A 23,304-nucleotide genomic window follows, 5' to 3' on the forward strand; every position below is an offset into this window, starting at 1 on the left:
CATCTCCTTCCTTGCCCCAATATTGTGGCGAGCTGCCTAACTAACACTCCCCAATTAAAAGTTGGCCCCTACAGGTTTTAGTGGATGGCATGATCAATGCAAGATGACAGTATGATGTGCCAGTCAAGAAAACGAAGGTAATCTTAATTACATTAAGAGATGTAACTTCCAGGAATGAGATGGTGACAGACCTTCATCCTCAATCTTGAGCACAGTGTTCAGTGCTAGACAAAACATTAATTTGCTGGAGAGAGTCTATGCCCAATGAAGACTGGCTGAAGGAAACTGGACGGTTTAGACTGAAGAAGCCTTGTCCTCTTGTGGCCCAAGAAGGCAAATGGAGGAGGGAGACAGAAACTGCAGAGAGGCTTCAGGGAAGGAAAGGCTTTTTCAATGTCGTCCAATAGGGGAATGGGTTCTCTTGGCAGGTAGTAGGCTCCTACTCACTGGGGTCTCCCAGAAAAGACAGGGTAAATATTGAGGTGGATGGACAGAGAATATTTTTTTGTGAGCTATGGGTTGGGCAACTATGGGAACCAAGGTTCCTTCCATCTCCCATTCTGTGATTCCATGACCTGGTCATGTCTTGTGGTCACACACAAGTACATCAGCTCTTGTACTTCTTGACTATCAGAACTTTATCAAAGATATGATGTAGAGATCACCTGCCATTTAATAGTTTCGCTACTTATTCCAGCCGGACTGATAGTGCTTTTGCTTCTAACCATTCATGTGAAAGAGATAATCTGTTCAAAACCCTTTTAATGAGAAGATCTTTTATGATTAGGTCATGTCTGCAATTGGAACTTACTGGGGCACATTAGAAGATGCCTGCTGGTCTACACATATGTTCTTCCCAAGCACTTTGAGTTTTCCAGTAGCTGTCATCCAATAAAGGGACTTCGCCATTTACATTCCGAGGCTTATTAGATACTTAGGTACTATTTTCAATCACATCCAGATCTTGCTAACTAGACCATTCCACTGATATTTCCCTCTCTTTTTACACAGTACAAAATAGTTTGGATGATTACTGCTTTAAGATCTAGTCATTCTAATGCTTGGGGAAGGCAATGTGAAACTGTTCCGGCGTCCTTGCCAAGAACACTCCCAATGGGGTCATGAAGAGTCAGACACAAGAATGAAACAACACAATAACAAGAACTGAATTCTGATTTTGTCCTCCCCCTCCCCAATTATTTACTTTGAGATTTGAGGGCTTTTGTTCCTCCAAATAAATCATTTTCTCTAAATTTCATTTTGAAGTACTGATACATTTTTCTATGCCTAAATTGCAAAGAATTATAGTCCTGAACAAACTCTTTTAAAAGAAATTTAAATATGGCAAATAAATGGCAACAATGCACATTCCCTTTTAACACCTATTTTTAATGAGAATACCTTCCAGTGCTTCTCCACTATGTACATTAGTTTTTACCTTCTCTAGCTGTTCTTAAATAATTAAATTATATTATTATAGATAACAATGATTCTGGGACCTACAGACTCATCACAAAGAGGTCTAGAAATTTTACCTGCTACCATTTTGTTTCAGTATGGAGTACTGATTCAATTCATTTTCAACAAGCCGTAGTAAAAACGATCTGGAAGGGAAGGGATTCAAAGGTGGAAGAAAAAATTTTGAACTCATTTTTAAAAAAATGTTAAGAATAAATAATAAATTTGTGTTAAAAATAAAAACAAACCTAATAACTCTTGTTATTTCCTGGGATATCATGAGGAACAAGTGCCCAATAATAGGATGAATTCAAAGAAAATAGTCAATTCACATGAAGTCAAAATGCAAGTAGGGGAAGTTAGGTGGTAGAATATTTAGATCATGGGGTCTGGAGTCAGGAAGATCTGAGTTCAAATCTACACTTATTGGTCCTGTGACCCTGGGCAAGTCACTTAACCTTGTTTGCTCCAATTTTCGGAGCTGTAAAATGAGCTGGAGAAGGAAATGGGAAACTACTCCAGTATCTTTGCCAAGAAAACCCCAAATGAGGTCCTGAAGAGTCAAATGTGACTGAAATGCCTGAACAAAAACAAAGAAAGGCAAGGTGGAACTTTAAAAAAATTGAGAAGGAAGGTGCTAAGAGAAATAAACACTAGACTGTGGAAATCATCTTAATTATAAAATCTACAATTCAATAAATTTAAGCATTATATTACAACAATAACATCATGGAGTTATGTGCTACCCATTCTAAATGACAAATCTAAAATTATTAAATAATGTCCTCTGGGTGTAAGGTTACTGTTCTTAAATTTCTGTTAAAAGCCTAATTCAGACATATTGTTTACAGCCTAATAGTCAAAACATTTGATTATGAATAGTGAATTAGGCCCTGTTCTTTCAAGCTGCCCCAGGCTCCCTGCCAGACCTTCTGGAAGTCATTTTATCACTACATTTTGGAGACTTCCTGGGGGAAAATGAATTACCACTTGCCTTTAGTCAATATCAAGCACATTCAGCCCTTCAAGGGTACTGAGGGATCACTACAAAAACAGTATAGAATACGTCAGCCTTTACATCTCTTTTAATATTAAGGAGGAGCTACTTAAGCTTTATGATCACTGGCTAACCCACTAGCAATGGGAAATAATGAAAGTAGGCACTGCATTTGAAATGAGCTCTGTAGCACAAAATCTTTCCAACATTATAAGGAAACCAGATAGAAATAGTCTAAGCTCTTATTAGAACATCTAATATCATAGTAGAAAGGACACTGGTGTAGTGAGTCAAAAGACCTGAGCTCAAGTACAGCTCTTTACACTGACTGTCTAACACTGACTCAATCCTTCAAGTCTCTGGACCGCAGTTTTTTCATCCGTAAAATGTATATGACCACTTGTAATACCCTGAATTCTCAGGATAGCACTTTGTAAAAATTCACATAACACAGAAAGGTATGCCACCTTCATTTTAAAACTACAACATGATCATCTTTAACAGTCCTGCCTCTTCCCTTTCTGTTAGTAACAATTAAGTCCCAAAGGAGATCTTTTATCAATATTCTAAGTACAGAAGACATTTTGTCTTAGCAACAAGTCTCCTCAAGTCTGGTTCCCTCCCCCATTATATTTTTCTTCCACCAACATGAAAAGGGCAGCAGTGATGGCATCCTTAGAACTCTCTTCCCTTCTGATCATATGCATATTATTGAGCACACATGTGGAGATCAAGGGACAGAAAAGAACAATGGTGGCTGCGAGGAAAGAAGGGCAGCAGGGAGGCTGGCAGGAACTACCAAATGTTGGCACCTTGCCTGCCTTCCCAATGACAAAGCTAACATTTCAAGCCCAGGATGTGTGCCAGCTAACACTTGAACTTGGGTAGGCATTTGTGATCTGCCTGGGCCCAGGCTAGGTTCAATGCCGACAAGTTTATAAAGTCCTTTCTTCACAACACCCCACGAGACGGGAGGTATTATAAGAACTGCTGCCTCCTTTTTGTGGATAAGGAGTCTAACAGTCCCAGAGAGACAAAGTCTGGCTCAGGTCACTGAGCAGGATGACCAAGAGCTTCTGTCTCTAGATCCAATGCTCACACACCTCCCCCCCGCCCCAACACCCAAAAACGGACTTCAGAGACTTCAGCTCTGCTTGGCAGCAGATCAGTCAGGAAAGATAACTGAGAAGAAACAACAATAGATGAAACACAAATCTTGCTGAGACAAATAAAAATTCAGGTTTTTTAGTCTTGTTAGCTCTTAGACAAGTCAAAAAATGAGTCAAAAGGATGCCAAACTTGTTCTGTGTTCAGAGCTTCCAAAACTCCCACAGAATTCTAAAAGTTGGGCAAAACAATCAAACCCACCAATTCCTCCACAGTGGAATGAGAGTTTACCAAATATCTAGTGCTGTGGATTACAGCATCAGATTTTAATTCACTTTCACAAGTTAAATGCCTGTTTTCCTAGCTTGTGGGTTGAGATATTAAAGGAAAGAGAAAAGTAAGGACAATAAAATAACCTTTCTGATCACTCTACTGTGGCTGTCTTTTTTCATAGTCTTTTCTTCTCCTAGGAAAGAGAGTTGGGGTGAATGTTCAAAGAAGGATATTTTTTTAAAAAAAGAAAAATGTAAACTGTGACATTCAAATGTTAATGCCAAATTTTTCTAATTCATTTCCTGGTCTATCAACTTGTGAGATAGTAGACTGTCATGGATGGAAGAATACAGGCTTAAAGACTGTTCCTAAAGAAATCTTCAAAGGGTTTAGAGGTACGAAGCCAAAAGAGCCTTTCAGATAGTTAAAGAATGTAATTACTACAAAATTCATGTTGTGTTTGGGCCCTAATTAGAAGAAGCACAATTCTTTTTTGGTGGTTGTGCCTCGGCCATCACTGAGCTATAACTGTTCCACATCTCAGCTTCAGAGAGTTCTCTGGAGCATTGTGAAGTTAGGTGACCCAGGGTCACAAATACATCAAACCAATAAACTAAGGACTTAAAAAAAAAAAATATGTCAAGAACTTGGTCAAAGGTGAGACAGTCTGACCTCCAAGGTTGGCCCTGCTCTTCACTCTGCCACTGTCTTACTAACAACTTATTTTTTTTACAAAACTATTAACAAGTTATAAAGAAAATGTGACTTAAAAGAACAAAATTCATGTGAACATAAATTAATCAAATAAAACCTCTAAGACAAAAAGTAATTCCTAAGATGAGAAATGTCTGGAACTTTTATGTTTTGGGGATTTTTTTGCGCATGGGAAATTCTTTTATGATTTATTAATTTTTTTAAATTTTCAGTTCCCTAATTCCTTTCTTCCTGTTCCTTCCCATATCATTTAGAAGGCAAAAAATGATACCCATTATATATATGAGATTATGCAAAACACATTTTCACATTAACCATTTTATGGGAGGAAAAAAGCAAGAAAAATAAAGTGAAAGAAAATGTGCTTAAATCTTCACTCAGTTCATCAGTCCTCTCTGGAGGTAGAGAGCAGTTTTTATTATGAGTCCTTTGGAATTCTCCTGGATCACTGTATTGATCAAAGTATCTAAGTCTTTCACATCTGATTATCATTACAATATTGCTATTACTTGCACTGTTGGTCCTGTGAACTGATCCAACCATTCTGGAGAGCAATTTAGTTTTTTGTGTTTGGGTTTTTTTTTTGCAGGGCAATGAGGGTTAAGTGACTTCTCCAGGGTCACACAGCTAGTAAGTGCCAAGTGTCTGAGGCTAGATTTAAACTCAGGTCCTTCTGAATCCAGGGTTGGTGCTTTATCCACTGTGCCACCCAGCTGCCCCCAGAAGAGCAATTTGGAACTGGGAGAATGCTGTGCACAGAAACAGCAATACTGTTCAATGAAGAACTGTGAATGACTTAACTATTCTCAGCAATACAATGATCCAAGACAATCCCAGAGGACTCATGATGCAGCACACTCTCCACCTTGATACTGGCAAAGCTTTCGACTTGTGCTACTGCATTTGATAGAACTACCCTGAGAAGTGGACGCCACTGCTATAATTAAATCCATTGTATATATGAGGAAATTGAGGACCTAAGTGATTAAGTGATTAGCTCATGGACACAAAGCTAGCATCAGAAATGGAATGTGAACTCAGGCTTTCTTGATTCCAAGTCCACTCTAACATTTTGACTCTACTTTTATATGGAGCTAAACTTTGTCTGTTAAATCAAAATGTAAAAAAAAGTCAAGGAAATAAAAAATTTTAAAAGTAAGAAAAACAGAAGGAAATCAAGGCCTCAAGATATTATAAAACATCAGGAACTTGGGCTTCACTGAGATACACTTGAGTATATATAAAAGCCCAAGAAGAGACAAATTTAATCAGGATGACTCAACATTTGTTACAGACCATGTTCTAAATGAAGATAATTTAGTTTGAAAGTTTCCAGTTTAAAAACAAACAAACAACAAAACAAACACTGACAGAAGAAATTCTTTAAAAAGAAAAATTGAAGCAAATCAGGGCAATCAGTTTTAACTTTTAATATGTTTGCTGGGGTTTTTTCAAGTTGTAAAGGTGCCATACTATTAGAGTTACAGTCATGTATTTAGTAACAATAATCTGAGCTGCACGCTCTGATGTGCCCCTTCCAATTGTTTTCCTGTATGTGACTTATTTTTCCTTTGCTGAGATCTTAATAACATACTAGACTTTTTGTACGGGAAAAATGATACTTCTGAACAAATATTAATAAGGGCCATACCTTCTGCTGTTTTTCCTGTAGTCTGTGTTCCATCATCTGCACTGTCTTTCCTAGTAACCAAGGGTACACATTATGTCACTGACTGCTACTCAGGCCCTCAGTACCCCTCACACAGACTTTTATATCAGCCTCCTAACTGGCCTCCTTGTAGTCCCTTTCCTTTTATAACACATTCTACTCATAGGTCCCAAGTTAATTTTTTAAAGATAATGGTATAACCATGTCATGATCCTGTCCGAAAATGGGCTCCCTGTTGCCTAGAATATGAAAAACAATTTATTTTCTTTCCATTGAAAGCCCTTCATATCTGACAGGTAACTAACTATACTATGAAAGAGTCTCTTTTCTGAGGACTAGCTTACTGAAATATGTAGCTATCTAGTCACTGGGTGATAAATCTATTGGTCTTGTTCAGAGTCTCTGGCTTAGAGAGTAAGCAGGGCAAACAAGTGAAGACCAATCGAAGAATCTTACAGCTTTTAGACATCCTATCAATGTCATCAATTTAGCAGTTACTTTGCACCAGAGATCCTTGTCCAAAATTCAAGGAGGGGATGAATTCTATCAATTTACAGATCACCTATATCAAGGATGACAATCATAAATGAAATAAGAAATAAAAGTTGTAGCTAAAGGGAGGGGCGTGTTACAGGTCCATGTTGGAAGGGCAAACAAAGGAGTTAACAGGGTTGGTTTTATTCCATACCCAAAGACAATAAGAACCCTCATTTCACAGGGGATTTGTTCATCTTGTACTTCATGATATATTTGCAAAGAGACCCTTGAAGAAAACTGCAGCTTCTGCAATAATATCTAATATGCAGAGAAAAGTTAGAGAAACTCTTTGAAAAGCATGATAATATTCTCTATATTAAACGAATTTATGGCTTTAGATGCAATTACTTCAGTACAAAGGTGGAAATATGTGAGGATGGTAAGAAATATACAGTATTAGAAAAAATGAAAAGTGAGGAGTGAAATAGGAAAAACACTGGAAGAGGGCAGGGAGGAAGCCTCATATCTATGAACCACAAATACTTTGAAAAAGAATCAGCAGAAGCTGGGCAAAGTAATGAAAGTAATACCACAAAAACCCAGAGGGTACTCTTTAACATACATGAACAAAACTCATTAGGGATATGGGAACCAATAGTGAATTAGCAATTTATGTAAAGCCATAACACTGATTAATTACGACAAAGAGCAAAGTACAAAGCCAGAATAAAGTTTTGTTTAAAATGTGTTAAAAAGAAATGGAACGGGGGCAGCTAGATGGCGCAGTGGATAGAGCACCAGCCCTGGAGTCAGGAGGACCTGAGTTCAAATCCAGCCTCAGCCACTTGACACATACTAGCTGTGTGACCCTGGGCAAGTCACTTAAACCCCACTGCCCTGCCAAAAAAAAAAAAAAAAAAAAAGAAAGAAAGAAAGAAAGCAAGAAATAGAAAGCAACTGAAACTGTTCAGTCCCAACCTGTTCCAGCAAGTGACTGACAATGAAAACCAGAAAGTGAACTAGTCTTAATGTGAGTGATGATGATGGCAACAAAGGTCATAGACACAAACTAGTATTCTTTCACACAGAAGTTTAACTTATATAAATCAACTGCCTTTAATAGAAACAAAAAGAACACTCTAAATATTTTAGTCAGCGATCACTTGACTTGTTTTCTTACAGGAGACAACAGCCAAAAGCAACACAAGTTTAAAACAGAAACAAAAATAAACAAAATAAATCAATAAATTGAAAATTTAAAAAGATCACATTCTGAATAATTTTCCTCGTCAGCTTCTTCTTCCCTCTCCTCCTCCTCCTCCTCCTCCTCTTTAATAGCTTTTCCTATAAATTACAATACTGATCTTGGGAATATGTGCTCAAGTACAAAGTAAAGAAGTTTCAACCCCTGCAACAAGGATAGTTTCTGCATCATCACTCAGGTCTCCATTCTCAGGAACTTCAGAAGGAGAAAAGAAACTGAAGGAAGAATCATTAGAAACTTTTTTCTTCACAGTTTGAACAGTCCTATGTCCCTTATGTTTCTGTTTCTTCTTCTTCTTTTTTTTTTTTTGCGGGGTAATGAGGGTTAAGTGACTTGCCCACAGTCACACAGCCAGTAAGCATCAAGTGTCTGAATCTGGATTTGAACTCAGGTCCTCCTGAATCCAAGGCCAGTGCTTTATCCACTGCACCACCTAGCTGCCCCTCGTTTTTTCTTTATAAGTTTCACTGGGGCATTTGTCCCTTTTTTACAACCTACCTGACACCTTCTACAACTCATAATTTCTGATCCATTAAAGGAGAGGGAATGTAAAGAATTGTTATTTGAGGTTTTTATGACCCCATCTTTTGGCTAGAATTTTAAAAACCCTGGTGCACGCACTGGCCTGAGGCTCAGGTGCAGCACCTCCACAAATGTTATGGTGCTCCACCCACTGGTTGTAGCCATTGCCATGGCATTGGCACTTCACGTTATCATCACGCTAACGCCTGCATGGACCTGGCAAAATTATGAATGGAAGCCCAGTGAGGGCAGTCATGTGACTGTCAGTCAGGGCTACCAACCAATTGGCTTGGGCCTGTGTATAGTCAGCCTGGGGTCTGCTGGGAAGAAGAAGGGAGGAGTTTCACCATTCTAGCTTGAAGCTGGAAAGCGACAGGATGCAGCAGTGTGTTCTCATCTGATTCCTGGGCAGTGATGTTATTCAGGTTGTATCATTTCCCTTCCCCCATTTTACTTCCTTTCCCTTAATTCTACTGATCTTGCTTGTGTTTTTAAATTCATTCTTGTTAATAAATTCTGTTCTGTTTTTGAGGGAGGCTGTCGGTCTCCTTCCTTGCCCTAATATTGCGGTGAGCCACATAGCTAACACTCCCCAATAAAAAATTGGTCCCTACAGGAATCAAAATCATCTGGCTCTGACTAAATCTCCTAATGTCTTCATCAATACTCTTTGGTTGAAAGTAAAATTCTAATGTAAAACTCATAAGTTGGCTAGCATCTGAGAACTTCACTGTAATATCTTTTAAGTGCTTCAGAAGAGGTTGTTTGTGTTCCTGAACCATATCACTGGGAAAGTAAACATTTTAAAAAACAACCAAAATTCAGGAATTCCTTTAGGGTCTTCTTTTTCTTCATCTTTTTTTCTCCTCTTCAAGCTTAACCTTCTCTTTCATTTCCTCTGAAATATCTTCATCATCTGTTTTCTATTCACATTCTTCCTCTGTGGGTTCATAGATTACATTGATGATTTTACTTACCAAAAAGCAGCTTTCTTGGGGGCAGCTAGGTGGCAGTGGATAAAGCACTGGTCCTGGATTCAGGAGGACCTGAGTTCAAATCTGGCCTCAGACACTTGACACTTACTAGCTGTGTGACCCTGGACAAGTCACTTAACCCTCACTGCCCCACAAAAACAAACAAACAAACAAAAGTAGCTTTCTTTCAAGAACGTGAACTTCCTTATAGAGCTTGTTTTCCATCTGCAGACACTTCACCTGGAGGTTTTTGAGGACATGCACACGTGGCCTAATGACTTTTGGCAAGCTTGCAATGTCTTTAGTAAACATTCTCACTAAACCATCCAATCCTTCTTGAAGAGCCATGAGAACCAGAGGCTTCTGCATCATTTGAACTGATGGGGGGTTTGGCTGTCTACATCTTCACCAGGTTCTTCTTCCACTTTTTCCACATCTTGTTGATTTAGTTCAGTTGCTTTGTTGTCAATGTCTTCCATGAGGCAAGACCTCCAAATATTTGTGATCTGTGGCTATTGCAGGCTGTGGCTCAGGGTGGCAGCAGAAGGAGGAGGAGGCAGCGCCCTGAGCAGAGGGTGCTAAAAATGCTGAAAGTTGTTAAGGTGGTGAGACTGACTGACAAAATAACTGAAGTAAGCTATTAAATATATGGAAATCTCAGCCTTTATTAACGATGCCAAAAAAGTGACCAAGACGGGTGGCTAGGAGGCACAGTGGATAAAGCACCGGCCCTGGATTCAGGAGGACCTGAGTTCAAATCTGGCCTCAGCCACTTGACACTTACTAGCTGTGTGACCCTGGGCAAGTCACTTAACCCGAATTGCCTCACCAACTCCCCCCCACCCCCCCAAAAAGTGACCAAGAGAAGAACATAAGCATTTCTAGTCTTTCTTCTTGACCATCTGAATACAATTATTTATGAGAATCATCTATGGAAATATCTACTGACGGCATCCTCAATAAGAGTATTAGTATTAGTAGAGAAGAGGATGATTTTCCTAAGATGTAATTCACAGCAGATATTTTTATTACTGTGATTGAAAGATGGAGAGAATGGTGCAGCTAGGTGGCGCAGTGGATAAAGCACAAGGCCTGGATTCAGGAGGACCTGAATCACTGCCCCACTTAAAGAAAAAAAAGAAACATGGAGAGAACACAAGAACCTATTCTGCTTATTTTTAAATGACAAAAAGACTGTTGAAGGCAGAGCAAAGTGACAATTAAAGGCTCTCCTACAAAAGGTATATCCCATTCACACATAGAGGTTCTTCCAAGATTAATGGAAAGATATAAAACAGGTGACTTTGCTAAATGAGGAAAGGTATAAAAGAGGGGGACTTCACTTTTAAGAACTCCTAAGGTGTTTCCAAATGTGATGAAGTAGTTCCAGCACAAAGTCCAAATTCAAGAAAAATCCCCCACTGATGGCAAGGAGCTCCAGCTACTTCTGTTCACGATGACATCATGCTAGGTACCTCTAATGACTAGGAGCTACCTAGGTCCTGACAGAAAGTAGGCACTTACTAAAAGCTTATTAACTAATTCATGAAGCTCTGAAACACAGCAAAAATTGAGGAAGAAGTCGGGAGCCACTCAAAAGAGTGTGGCCTAACTAGCCACCAGAAAACAAAGGGGGCTAACTACATCAAGTCACCACATTGTGACACAATTACATGGACAAGTCATCATTTGTCCATCAGTATATTGTCTAACGACTGGTGAATGTATGCATGCATGCATATATGTATGTGATCCCATTCTTTTTGTAACTCCGTATTACATCTCCTGGTCAACATAATACCAATGACTCTTTCAAATCAGATCTCACTGCATACAGCCAACACAAAAAAGTTATGTTTTATCTAAACGACAAGCAAGTTATCAGAAAGGTATAGTTCGCAGTCTAAAGCAACAGTGGGCAAACTACAGGCCAGGTGACACTCAAGCTAAGAATGTTTTTTAGACTTTTACATTTATAAAAAATAAAGTTTTATTTTATTTTAAAAAACAAAAACCATTCTTAGCTTCAGTAGGGAAGAAGAAAGGGAATAGTGGGCCAACCCCTGGTTAGAGTGAGCAATTAGGAAAGCTATTAGGTACATTTATTTGCATCCAGAGAAAAAAATTCCTGTACTTTTGATCCTAAAAAAAAAAAAAATTATATATAACACCCACTAATCTTTAAAATTAAAGTTGCAGAGGCAAAAATCCTTCTGTTCCACAGAACATCCATTTGAGGAAGTATCCCAAACAGCCATGTTACTGTTTGTCCTTTATTCTAGGGAGTTGATATCTTGACTTGCAATGAATTAAAGTGAAGAAGGCCTGTGCAAAGTCACCAATCTCACTGTTTCCCCCAGAGCCATCTGCATCCAGTGCCCCCCACGGAGTGGGAGACCATGGCCTTTTAAACTAAGGCCTGTACCAGGTCTCAGTTTGCCTGACGCAACACCCATTCAGTGATTAATGCCAGCTGAGAAAGTGGGCAAAGAATGAAAGGTCTCTTACCTAATCAAAAAAAAAAAAAAGAAAAAGAAAAAAGAAAAAAGGGGGGGGGGGGTGTGCTGAGACAAACAATGGTAAAATGAGGCCTGGACTGGGACCTGTTGTTGGACAACCAATGAGGGCCAGAGTTCTTTAGGTTTCAGGATTGGTCCTTAGAAAACATCTTGCAGGTAAACCCCAGGAAATCTTGTGAGATTTCTGCAGACGAATCTGTATTCCTTTGGGCACAGCGCCTACAGGGAAGAGCATGATTCCCCATATGGAAAGAGGTACAGGGGAAGGAATTGGGGGGGGGGGGGGGAGAAGGAGGGAGGAAGGAGGTCCTCCGTTCCTCTTCCTCCTCTTCCAGTCTGCTGCTGACTCAGAACGGGATCTCTTTCCCTCTCCCTCTTCAGTTCTTTTATGTGTCGTCTTCCCCCATTGGAATTTAAGCTGAATGAGGCAGGGAGTGTTTTTCTTTTTTGCTTCTATCTGCATGCCCAATGCTTAGCACAATGCTTGACATGGAGTGAGCACTCAATAAATGCTTGCTCTATTTCTGTGACTATTTTACATTTTAATCATTTCCTACTGAATCAACGTGCTTTGAGAAACATCTATTTGTGAAATAGTTATGGAGGAATAATGGCTGCATTTAAGAGACTTAGAAAATTTCACTCTTCCAGTTAAAAGACTGGGAACAACATTGAAGCTCTTCTATATCCATCGGTTCCCTGGAAAATAACTGATAGACGTATCTGTAGATCCGCCTCTCTAACACAGGGAAATAGAGTGTTTATGATCAAATGTAACTCTCTTCTCTTGAGTCACAGTAATGACAAAACCCTCCTCATGGATAATTTTCATAACAAGCCAAAGTGAAGATCCAAGAATGAGGTAAATTGATCTCAGTTGATAACCTGTTTTCAAAGGTTCAGAGTAAATTTTGTGAACTCCTTTTAAAAAATGCATTTAACCAAAAAGAAAAAAAAATCAGTAGGAAGCCAAAGAGTGAGAAGATGAAAACAGGGGGAAAAAAAAGAAAAAAAAAGACTGGGGTAAATGTTAAGAAGGCTTCATTGGTGTTGGAGAGCTCTTAACTATCTCAAACATTTTTCACTCCAACACAGATGAAGTGAAATGTAGAAAAAAACAGATGTTTTTCATGAAGAGGGCAAGCATCATCCCTTCTGTAGAGCCCCCAGTGTACAAGCATTTATTAATAGCCCTCTCAGTACCAGGCACCAGGAAGAAAAAGACAAACGGGGCAGTCAAAGACCAAACATCTGACTTCTAAAGAGTAGGGAACAATAGGTGTAGGTCATGTCACTCAAGGAAATTCCATGAACATTTTAAGTAAATCTACAACCTCCCTCAAATCCAGAAAAAAAATCTAATAATATCATTCTCATTTAGCAAATATTAGCGAAAGTTGGAAAGAAAAGGAATACAAGATTTTGGCTTTGGGGGCAGCTAGGTAGCACAGTTGCATAGAGCACCGGCCCTGGAGTCAGGAGGACCTGAGTTCAAATGTGACCTGAGATACTTGACACTTACTGGCTGTGTGACCCTGGGCAAATCACTTAACCCTCATTGCCTCACCAAAAAAAAAAAAAAAAAAAAGAGGAAGAAGAAAAAAAAGATTTTGGTTTCTATCAATCTCTGCTCTAGCCACTTTCTACAAGATACTTTGTCTACAATGTTATCAGAGTACCTTTATTTCTCTAGCACCTCCTTCCTCAGTTGACCAAATTACATTTCTGGATAAATGGTGATGGAAAATCTCTTGAGGGAAAAAAGAGGGGGGTGGGGGGTAGGGATTCAGTATTGGCAGTCTTCCAACTCACCAAAGGGTTGAGTTCCAAAAGTCTGATTGGAACTCAAACACTCATTTTCCAATAGATACAAAACTGAAACATGATGACAACAGCCCAGCAAAGTTTATGTGAACTCAACTATGACCAACCATTGGTATCACCATTGATAAAACTGTTTCTATAGAAATGTACACCGTCCGTGTCCTCCAGATTGAATCTCAACACAGAGGATGAGAACTGTCCCATGTCTCAGTGAAGAGAGACCCCAAAGTTCTAAGGGCAGCAGAAAAGGAAATGCAAAAGTGAAGATCACAGTCATTGCACAAAATCATTTTCCCACCCAGTCATTTCTTTCTTTTTTTATCGACCCTAAATGAAAGTGAGGAAATACACTTTGAGAAAACTAAACAAAATTAATGATAATTTTCAAAGGAATATTTATTTTATAGCACCGTACAAACCCTAATGAAGAAAATAAAGCCAAGGGCTGACAACTGGTGTGAGGGCTTGTTCCAGAAAAAGTATTTTGACCCAAGAGCAGGTGCTTAAAGGCAGTCGAGGACAGTCATAAGCAAGTGCCCCGGTCAGAGAGCAGGGTAGTTTCTTCTATATACTGACAGCCTTTAGGGAGGAGCTCTGCCCTAGCAAAAAAAAAAAAGGCCAGCTCTTTTCATTTGTGCCACTGATACTGTATATCAGAACCAAATTCCCACATGTCATGTTGCTTAAGATTTTGGTTTCCCAAGTCCTGAGTCCCAAGTCGCCAACCTTGGCATTCATTTGCCACTCTATAAACAAGCTTTGCCACACCCTGGGTTTGGGGCAAATCCACAAGTCAAAGAAGAGTTAAAGTCCAGTGCTCATGGGGATAAAACAGCCTTATCTCACATAGGAGCCAATAACTTCCGCTTCTCATTTTCTCATTCAGTTCTGTGAGACTCTACAGCAGAACGGATGGACCTTACCTACAGAGTGAATGATGTATAATGAACAACAGGGAAACAAAAGCAGGTTAAAAATGAAAGCTCAGGGGCAGCTAGGTGGCGCAGTAGATAGAGTACTGGTCAGGAAGATCTGACTTCAAATCCAGTCTCTGACACTTAACACTTACTAGCTGTGTGACCCTGGGCAAGTTACTTAACTCCAACTGCCTCACCCAAAAAAAGAAAAAAAAAGAAAGGAAGCTCAAATAGTGAGTGCCTCAAAGAGTAACATGGCTGCATATTCATCTGTTGATTCAAAATTCCTAATATACCCCAAGGAGGGAGGAGGGAGGGTCAGATTTAAAGGGAAAAGGACCAAAAACATAGCATTGCACTAATATTGCACAGTTCCAAAAAGTCAATCTGACCCAGCAACATGGTTATTCCAGGAAACTGTGTCATCCTTCTACTTAAGCTGCCTAAGGCAGCATCGTCAATTTCATATGCAAGCTTCTAACCTCCAGGGGTTACTCAGGGTAATCCCCACTAAATTCCACTTGATTGGCTGGGATGGCAGCAAAGCATACTTTAGCCTTGGCAGATCTCTGTACTCTAGACTTCTGATGTGAAATCAAGAAGACTGATAACTCCATAGGTGTGCAATTCTATTTTGCACTGCTATCAGACTTTGAAAAGTTAATTTCTCTGTCTGATGCTTTTTTAAAGTAAAAATTGCTATACTTTCCAATCATGTAATTTATTTCATTTGGTCCTTAAGCCCTTAGCAACTTAATTTTGAAACCCTTTTCATTCTTTTGTACTTTACGGGAGACAGCTAGGTGGTGCAGTGGATAGAGCACTGGGCCTGGCATCAGGAAGACTCATCATCAGTAGTTCAAATCTGGTCTCAGCTACTTACTAGCTATGTGACCCTGGGCAAGTCATTTACTGCTGTTTTGCCTCAGTTTCTTCATCGGTAAAATGAGCTGGAGAAAGCAATGGCAAACTACTCCAGGATCTTTGCCAAGAAAAACCCAAAGGGGTCCCAAATAATCAGATATGACTGAAAAATGACTCAACAAGAGCATACATGCCAAGAAATGGAGACAACATCTTCTAGATTGAATCTTTTTTCCTTTACAATTAATGAACTGTCAATGAATACACACACATGCATACACACACACGCACACACGCACACACACACAGAGAAAACTTCTTTCTATGGGTAATAAAACAGCTCCCCTTCCCTCTGGGTACCTGCAAACTACAATTGAAATATATCCTTTTGCCTCCCTCAGCTGGAAGTACCTTGCAAATTACCCTATATCTGTTTTGTATGTATCTCACTCACACACACACACACACAAGGTATGTACATTAGAACATAAGCTTTCTAAGTAGGAATGGTTTCATTTTTATCTTTCTATGCCTTGTGCCTACCATAGCAACTGCTAGAGGCAGAGCTTAATAGATGTCTGTTGATTAGTTGTACCTTGGTTTCTCTTTACATGAGACTGTGGAAGACAACACTTGCCCCTTAGCTTGTAGGGCTTTTAGGACTTCTCAGTGTTCTTTCACAATTGTCATCTGACTATATGAGACATAACGGTAGAATCAAAGAGAATCCATGATCCTACTGACTGGATTTGGAGGTGCTTTATAATAGCTTATTTTGCAGTAGCATGCCGGTGATTAAAGACTTTCACAAAAATTAGGTATTCCTCAGGTAACCAAACTATATTTCTGGACAAATGATGGTAATGCAACAACTCTTCAGGAACACAAAGGAAAAAGTCAGCACTGACCGTCCTCTAACTCGCCAAAGGGTTGAGTTCCAAAAGTTGTTTTGGTGCTGGCACTCATTTCACAATGGATACGAAGTTAACAGATGGTAAAACTTTGTTAGAATAGCCCTGCAAAGTGCGTGCAAACTCAACTGTAGCCTACCAATGGCACTACCATTAGTAAAACTTTCTACTACCTTATGTCCTCTAGATCTAGTCTCAGCATACAGTGAGGACTGCCTTACATATGTTGAAAGTGAGTCTCCTGAGGTTCTTTCTAATGGCAACAGAAAAGAAAATGGGAAAGTGAGGAAGATTTCCATCACTTTGAGAAATAACAAGGAGAGAGCAGCCTGAGAGTTCGCAGGAGCACAGGAGAGAGGGGCAAGGATCCTGGGCATCCCCCACAGTAGCAGAGAGACAGACAAGTCATTCTAGGAGCCAAAATAAGAATGTAAGTGGCCCAATATAAGTATAGGGGCATGTGTTGGTTCTTCATGGACCGTTTATATGGAATTATACAAGGACCAACTCATAATTTAGGTCAAACTTAAAACCAACTCTGGTAACTGTCACATTCTGTAGCTTTACTGACAACTCAAAATTATCTTTACTAATAAAATGAAGGAAAACAACAGCAAAAATAACTGTAAAGGACCAGATTATCAAAAAATCTGCTCTAAAGAACTAGAGAATTGAAAGGTTTCTCTGTAAGTGAATTCAAAGAGCCTTGTCCCAGAGCCTTAAACCAAGAAGGGTATGAAAGCTATCTCAATTCCCTCATTTACTTTGTACCAACTTATGCCTACCACACAAACCAAGAAACTGCCAGCTCATTCCTCTCACTGATGCAAGAGATTGACAGTCACAACTTTCTCAAATCACCCCTGTAACTAAGATTAAGTCCTGGAGTTTCAAAATACCAACACCCCTCTCACCCCCCACTGCCCCCATGTGCAAATCTACAAAGTAGGAATAAAAGTCATACTACCAAAAAAAGCAGTAGAGCATAAGACTGACGACAACATGGAAAGTTGGCTAAGGATAGATTGTAGCTAAATGATCCCAGCATAGCAATTATACCACATCTGTTCCTGAACATTTATATTGACTAAACTGCTTCTATTAGGTGTAACTGAGTAATTAATCATTTTGAGGCTACTCCATCCGTCTGACAGAGGAATGATCTCATTAAGTCCTCTTCTTATATGGTCCAATAAAAAAGTAGAATAAATGTCATTCATATACCTCTGGCATCTGCCTTATGAACCTTCTCATATTCTCTATCACCACTGTCTGACCTCAGACACTTGACAATTACAATTACTAGCTGTGTGACCCTGGGCAAGTCACTTAACCCTCATTGCCCAGGGATATATATATATATAAATGAATGACCAAAATGTGAGGATTTACAAATGGCTGACACAATAGAGCTTCTGAGTTTACTGGGCTAAGCAGGAGATCAGCATTAGAGAAAGAAAAAATGCTTCTTTCTTCATCACAAACATGGGCACTGAGGAAATGGAAATCAGAAAACAACAAACAGACAAAAGGTATGTCTCAGTTTGCAGTCCACTCTCCAGCTGCAGAAGTCCAAGTGAGAGAGATGGCCGGGAAGACTCCTTTCCTAACTTTTTTCTGTTATCCTGCCTAAATCTGTTTGTTGGTTTTACAAACCTTTGTTGTGATTAGCCTGTTGCTGGTCTTTGTCAAACCCAACATATGCCAGTAAGAAACAGATCAGAGGTAACCATTCCAAACTTAGTTTTGTTCTCCCCCCACTATAAAGCTGTTTCAATGATTAAACAATTTCTGAAATGTATCCACCCAACATATCTCACTGGCAGGCCTCTGTGAGGTCAAAGGCCTCACTCCAGGAAGTGAGAAATGTGGGGTCAAAGCAGGACTGAGAAAGCTGACAACAGGTTTGAGATTCTTCGTGCCCTAAGTGTTTCTTTTACCCACTGTCTAAACAGGGGCCAGTTAGGACAATTAAGGTCAGATAAAAACTATCTTCTATAACCATTTCATTAACTCCTTAGCACCGGTCAGTCGCCACAAAAATACATACCGCCAATCACAAAGAAAAGGGGCTGAGGGAACACAGAAAACTCAAAGTATCTTTACTGCTAATGAAAGAATCTAAAGACATATGCCTCATTGAACAGCATGTCAGTGCCAGCAGCACCTTCCTAACCTTATAAAGATGTTAGAGCTTAAAAGATCATCTGATTCAATATTCCAATCTCGCAGGTTAGAAAAAAGAGAGCCAAAGCACCAGTGCCACCACAAGGGAGATACCACAAAAAAGGCAAATGGGAATCACAAAACATATATTAGGGCTTGATAAGAAGAGGTTTTTGCTTTGTTAAAAAATAAAGGGGGCAGGGACAGCTGGGTGGTGCAGTGGATAAAGCACCGGCCCTGGAGTCAGGAGTACCTTAGTTCAAATCCGGCCTCAGACACTTGACACTAACTAGCTGTATGACCCTGGGCAAGTCACTTAACCCTCATGGCCCCACAAAAAATTGGGAAAAAACCAATTGAAATAAATAAAGAGGAGAGCTGCTACCAGATTCCTCAGGATTGGGGTACTACCTACCCATCACCTGTCTTAAATGACTGGATTTACAAACATCTGATTCACAAACAACTTGGAAAAAGGGAATGTCTACTGCTGACAACAAAGGCATTGGTAGTTTTTGTTTTGTTTTACTTTTTAATGTATAATTGTTTTCTACTAAAAATAATATTTCACATAATAGCAAAGTAATTCTATTGTTTCCCAAAGCTTAAAAATCTTAACTTTGGGTGGTTCCCTTCTTCCAGTATGGGGATCACTGTTATTGAAGGATTACTTCCCATATCGGTGAGACAGAAGCCTTCCCACCTCTGGCTTCTGGGAGCTGGCTAACAAAGCGACTATCCAGCAGAGTCTCTAGTCTCACCACTTTATCACTGTGAGCAGTCAGACAGGTCACCATTTGCTCTTTGGGAAACACAAGTTTCCCTGATACTCTCAATCTTTTCCTTCCCCTGGAGTTTGCCACTGTACTTCAAGTTCTCATTGATTCCTTTGCTATAGTTGGGGATCTCTGAAAGATCTCAAAGAGCTGGCTCTTCTTTTTGGCAAACACTTGGTGCTCCCAAATTCATTCTTATCGAACCAGGATGATAAACAGAAAGGAGACAATTTTACTCCTCACTAGTAAACTTCAAATGGACTTAGATCCTAGCCAGCAGCTCACTATTATTTTCTACAATTGGAATGCCCATATTCTTAGCCATAATGTATTTTATAATACGGTGACAGTTACCTAAATAGTCACTACTCATGTTCTGTATACGCTTTGCTTCCCTGCTATACCAACTGGATGATGAAGAACTGGTTTTTGTATTTAATAAACAGAAACTAAGCGTGGCATTTCCAGCTGTAGGAAATCCAATGCCCTAGTGTACTAGTGACACATCAAACAAGGAAATAACCATGCAATGTACTGGAGCACCTTCCTCCAGAGGAGGTATCTCTCCTCAGAAGTCTTACCTGATTTCCCTTCTCCCCTGCCCCTACCCTCACCAATCCGAAGTTATTTCCTTCTTCTTGGAGATCTCAGAGTACTTCTTGTCCCTTCAACAGATACCTTACTGTGTTATTTGGCACTGAGGTATCTGTGTGCATGCCATGTCTCCCCTGTTAAGCTGAGCTGTCTGAATGGAGGACATGTTATCTTATTTTCTTCTTCAAAGTCAAGAACAGAGATAAACTACTGAATTATTCAGACACTAGAAAAAGACATTTAAAATGTCAGTAAGACCGGCTTTCTAAGAGTCACTTCCAAAATATTATCAATCATTTCCATTGAAAACATCTTTCTTTAATTTTTTTTTTAAGTGAGGCAATTGGGGTTAAGTGACTTGCCCAGGGTCACATAGCTAGTAAGTGTTAAGTGTCTGAGGCCAGATTTGAACTCAGGTCCTCCTGACTCCAGGGCTGGTGCTCTATCCACTGCGCCACCTAGCTGTCCCAAAACAGCTTTCTTTAAATGAGACTAAACTAAATTCAAAGTTTCCTTAAGAATTTAGTCTCACACTGAAGAAGCTGTAGAAGAAACCAAAGATCACAGACACAGGTGGAAAGTTTGTAGCTGACTTCTAAGGCAATATTGCAAAAAATGAACTTTTGAACCAAGTAATCCAACATAAGGTGAAGAGAGTTAGCCAGGTACCAACAGAGGAAAAATGCCCATAACCCTAAACATTGAATGGAAGTAAGAATCCAAGGAAGCCCAATAAAAACAGGCACAAGAATATGGCTGAATAGGCCCATTCACTGTGTAAGACCAGTGGAGAAACTCATTCCCAGGGTGTGGGTGTGGTTTTTTTCCTCCCCATCTTTATTCAACCCCAATCCTTCAGTGAGCAAGAGTACAAGCATTAATCTCTATTAGACAAATCATGTATGTTATTAGTAACACACTAGGGGAAAAAAGAAAAAAACCTATGCAAGTTAACTAATTTTCACCACAAATTTACTAATCAAAAATGTACTCTAAATGGAAAAAAGCTGAAGTGATATGATCTTTCAAATACACAAAGCTGTCTAAATTGAATAAAAGTAGGACATGCATTCAGTATATAAACTTAAGGTTTGATGAGGATTCCTACAGCATTCAGTTTTCACATTTCCACAAAGCAAAACCAACCTTCTCTTCTGGAGCAGCGATGACACGTACCTGGTTTCTTCCTCTGCGTTTGCCGTAATTCCTTCTTACTAGGGCTTTATAATTCTCATTTTTCTTGGTCAAATAATAATATAAAACACAGTCTGGAACACTCTAAAATGAAATAAGCAAGTTTTTCAGAACTCAAAAGGCTGAGACTGTAGCAAATACAGCCTGTTATGCTTTCAACAGAATTTTCTGAATAATTCCATTTACAAGTAGATCACAAACCATACATACAAGACAACTGTCACAAAATATTCTATACATTTTTCCCTAGTATAAAAACATCTATATTTGGGGTTCTTAAAATCCAAATCATGTAAGCAATGCCCAAAATGAGAAAAATCAGGAAGCCCAGAACTAACATCCCCCGCATGTTGACAGTTTATTATACATTCATTCACAATCCCTTCTTTCAGAACTGTTAGCAATGCCATGCTAAGCCAGTCTTGGTAACTGTTATCAAAGTTGACAAAACACCAGGGAATTGTGATATTTCAACTGGAAATTCTTAATGTGTTTGATTTTTAATTCTTCTAGAGAATACAAGGCTATTTCAGTCTGGTAGTTATGTCTGCATAACTGGGAGTGTTTCTGATTACTTTACAATTTGACAATTATGAGGAAGAATGACTGCTGAAGCACTACCAAGCTCTCTAATATTTTTTCTACCCTAGCTATTGCTTTGGCAGAAGACCAAGAGAACACCACGCCATGTATCATACCCTAGTAATTCCTGCTATGGGAGAACATCCACAGCATGATTTGATAAAATAACCAATAAAGGGGGCATGAAGTCAAAGTCCGGTCAGCTCATGTTCTCCATTATAATCTATCCATCCCTGATTTGGACTAAGGTTCGAATTGGGAGTTTGGTTGTTGTTCTATTGTTGTTTTATAGAAATGAATGTCTTCTAAGGATCCATGGAACTAAATCTTATTAAATCCAAATCAAAGGAATTACAAGCCTCACAGGATCATGCTGGAAGGAGGGAAGGAAAGAGCTTCCCTCCTTCTCATTAGCAAGTCCTGAAAGCTGGAAACAAAATGTCATGGAAATAGAGGGCAATAAGCCCGCAACTACCTCAAGTAAGCAAGATACTAGCATCCACTGGTTAGAACTCACTGGTCAAGAACAAAAAATATTTAACCACAGAAGCTAGCACACTTCAATATGTTAATTGTTGCCAAAGACCAAAACAGTCTGCAACTAAATTGCCATTTTTCAGAGGGGCAGCCCTTGAATAAAATTTCTATTCCAATAGAAAAGTGAGAAACTATACTGAAGTGAGAGAAATTAAAAAGCCCCAATATACCTTTTACCACAGTTTGGTCTCAAGTAAATGTACTAAGTACTGAGCTAAATGTAAACTAGGAAAAACAAAGAGTTTAATTTGTTATATACAATTTTATATTATATTACATATATATAAAGATTTAGTTTACTGGTATCCAATTATTTGATTTTATAATTTTCTACTTTGAAATCAGTAAACATTGTTAGAATTCACTGCACAAGATGCTGAAAATACTACCTTGCAGTTACAAGCACTGGTATTCATAACATCTCAATCAAGTCTTCGTTTCCATCTGAAGGGAAACTCAGGTCCCATTTTCATTATGAAAAACGTGTGTGAAAGTCTATTTCGTGGTTTGAAAGGCCTTACTTTCATTTTTAAAAACCACTAACCTTATGAATGTTTATGCCATGTATACTGAAAACATCTTTTGGTATATTGCCTTTTATTGATTATAGGTGCGAATAGTTCATGTGTGGGGAAAATGCATTTGAGCATCCCAGTTCCAATAGATATATTAAAAAAAAAGGCATGCTATACTGGAGCAATGATGATTACTGTACCAGAATCTGCCAGTAAGCTCCTATTGGAGGCATTTCTATTGTTAGTTTTCAATGTACTGACAACACAAAAATTAACAATCAATACAAATCAGGGCTTCATTTGATGTGTAGATTGTCTAGATTTAAAGTATGAATATTTCAGATTAATCTTAAAAGAGTGTATGCATACATTTTTTGAGAGATGAGAACCTGGTTGTTAAACACTGATCAGTGCACTCCTGTATGTCTCTATAAATACTGCTTGAGCTCA

At 39.1% G+C, this 23,304-nt stretch overlaps 1 protein-coding gene across 15 annotated transcripts in view; it reads right to left on the reverse strand.

The window, feature by feature from the left end:
- NCOR1 (nuclear receptor corepressor 1) overlaps window positions 1-23,304 on the reverse strand; it is a 189,107-nt gene that overhangs the window by 81,151 nt on the left and 84,652 nt on the right. For 12 of the 15 annotated variants that reach the window (XM_044002701.1, XM_044002711.1, XM_044002706.1 and 9 more), the window contains one exon: window positions 21,173-21,304. In XM_044002701.1, coding sequence (XP_043858636.1) covers window positions 21,173-21,304 — 132 coding nt within the window. The remainder of the gene's footprint in view (window positions 1-21,172; window positions 21,305-23,304) is intronic. The other 3 variants (XM_044002710.1, XM_044002704.1, XM_044002702.1) reach the window with 1 other exon arrangement.

The sequence above is a fragment of the Dromiciops gliroides genome, chromosome 4, assembly GCF_019393635.1.
Source record: "Dromiciops gliroides isolate mDroGli1 chromosome 4, mDroGli1.pri, whole genome shotgun sequence".
NCBI classification, from domain to species: Eukaryota; Metazoa; Chordata; class Mammalia; order Microbiotheria; family Microbiotheriidae; genus Dromiciops; species Dromiciops gliroides.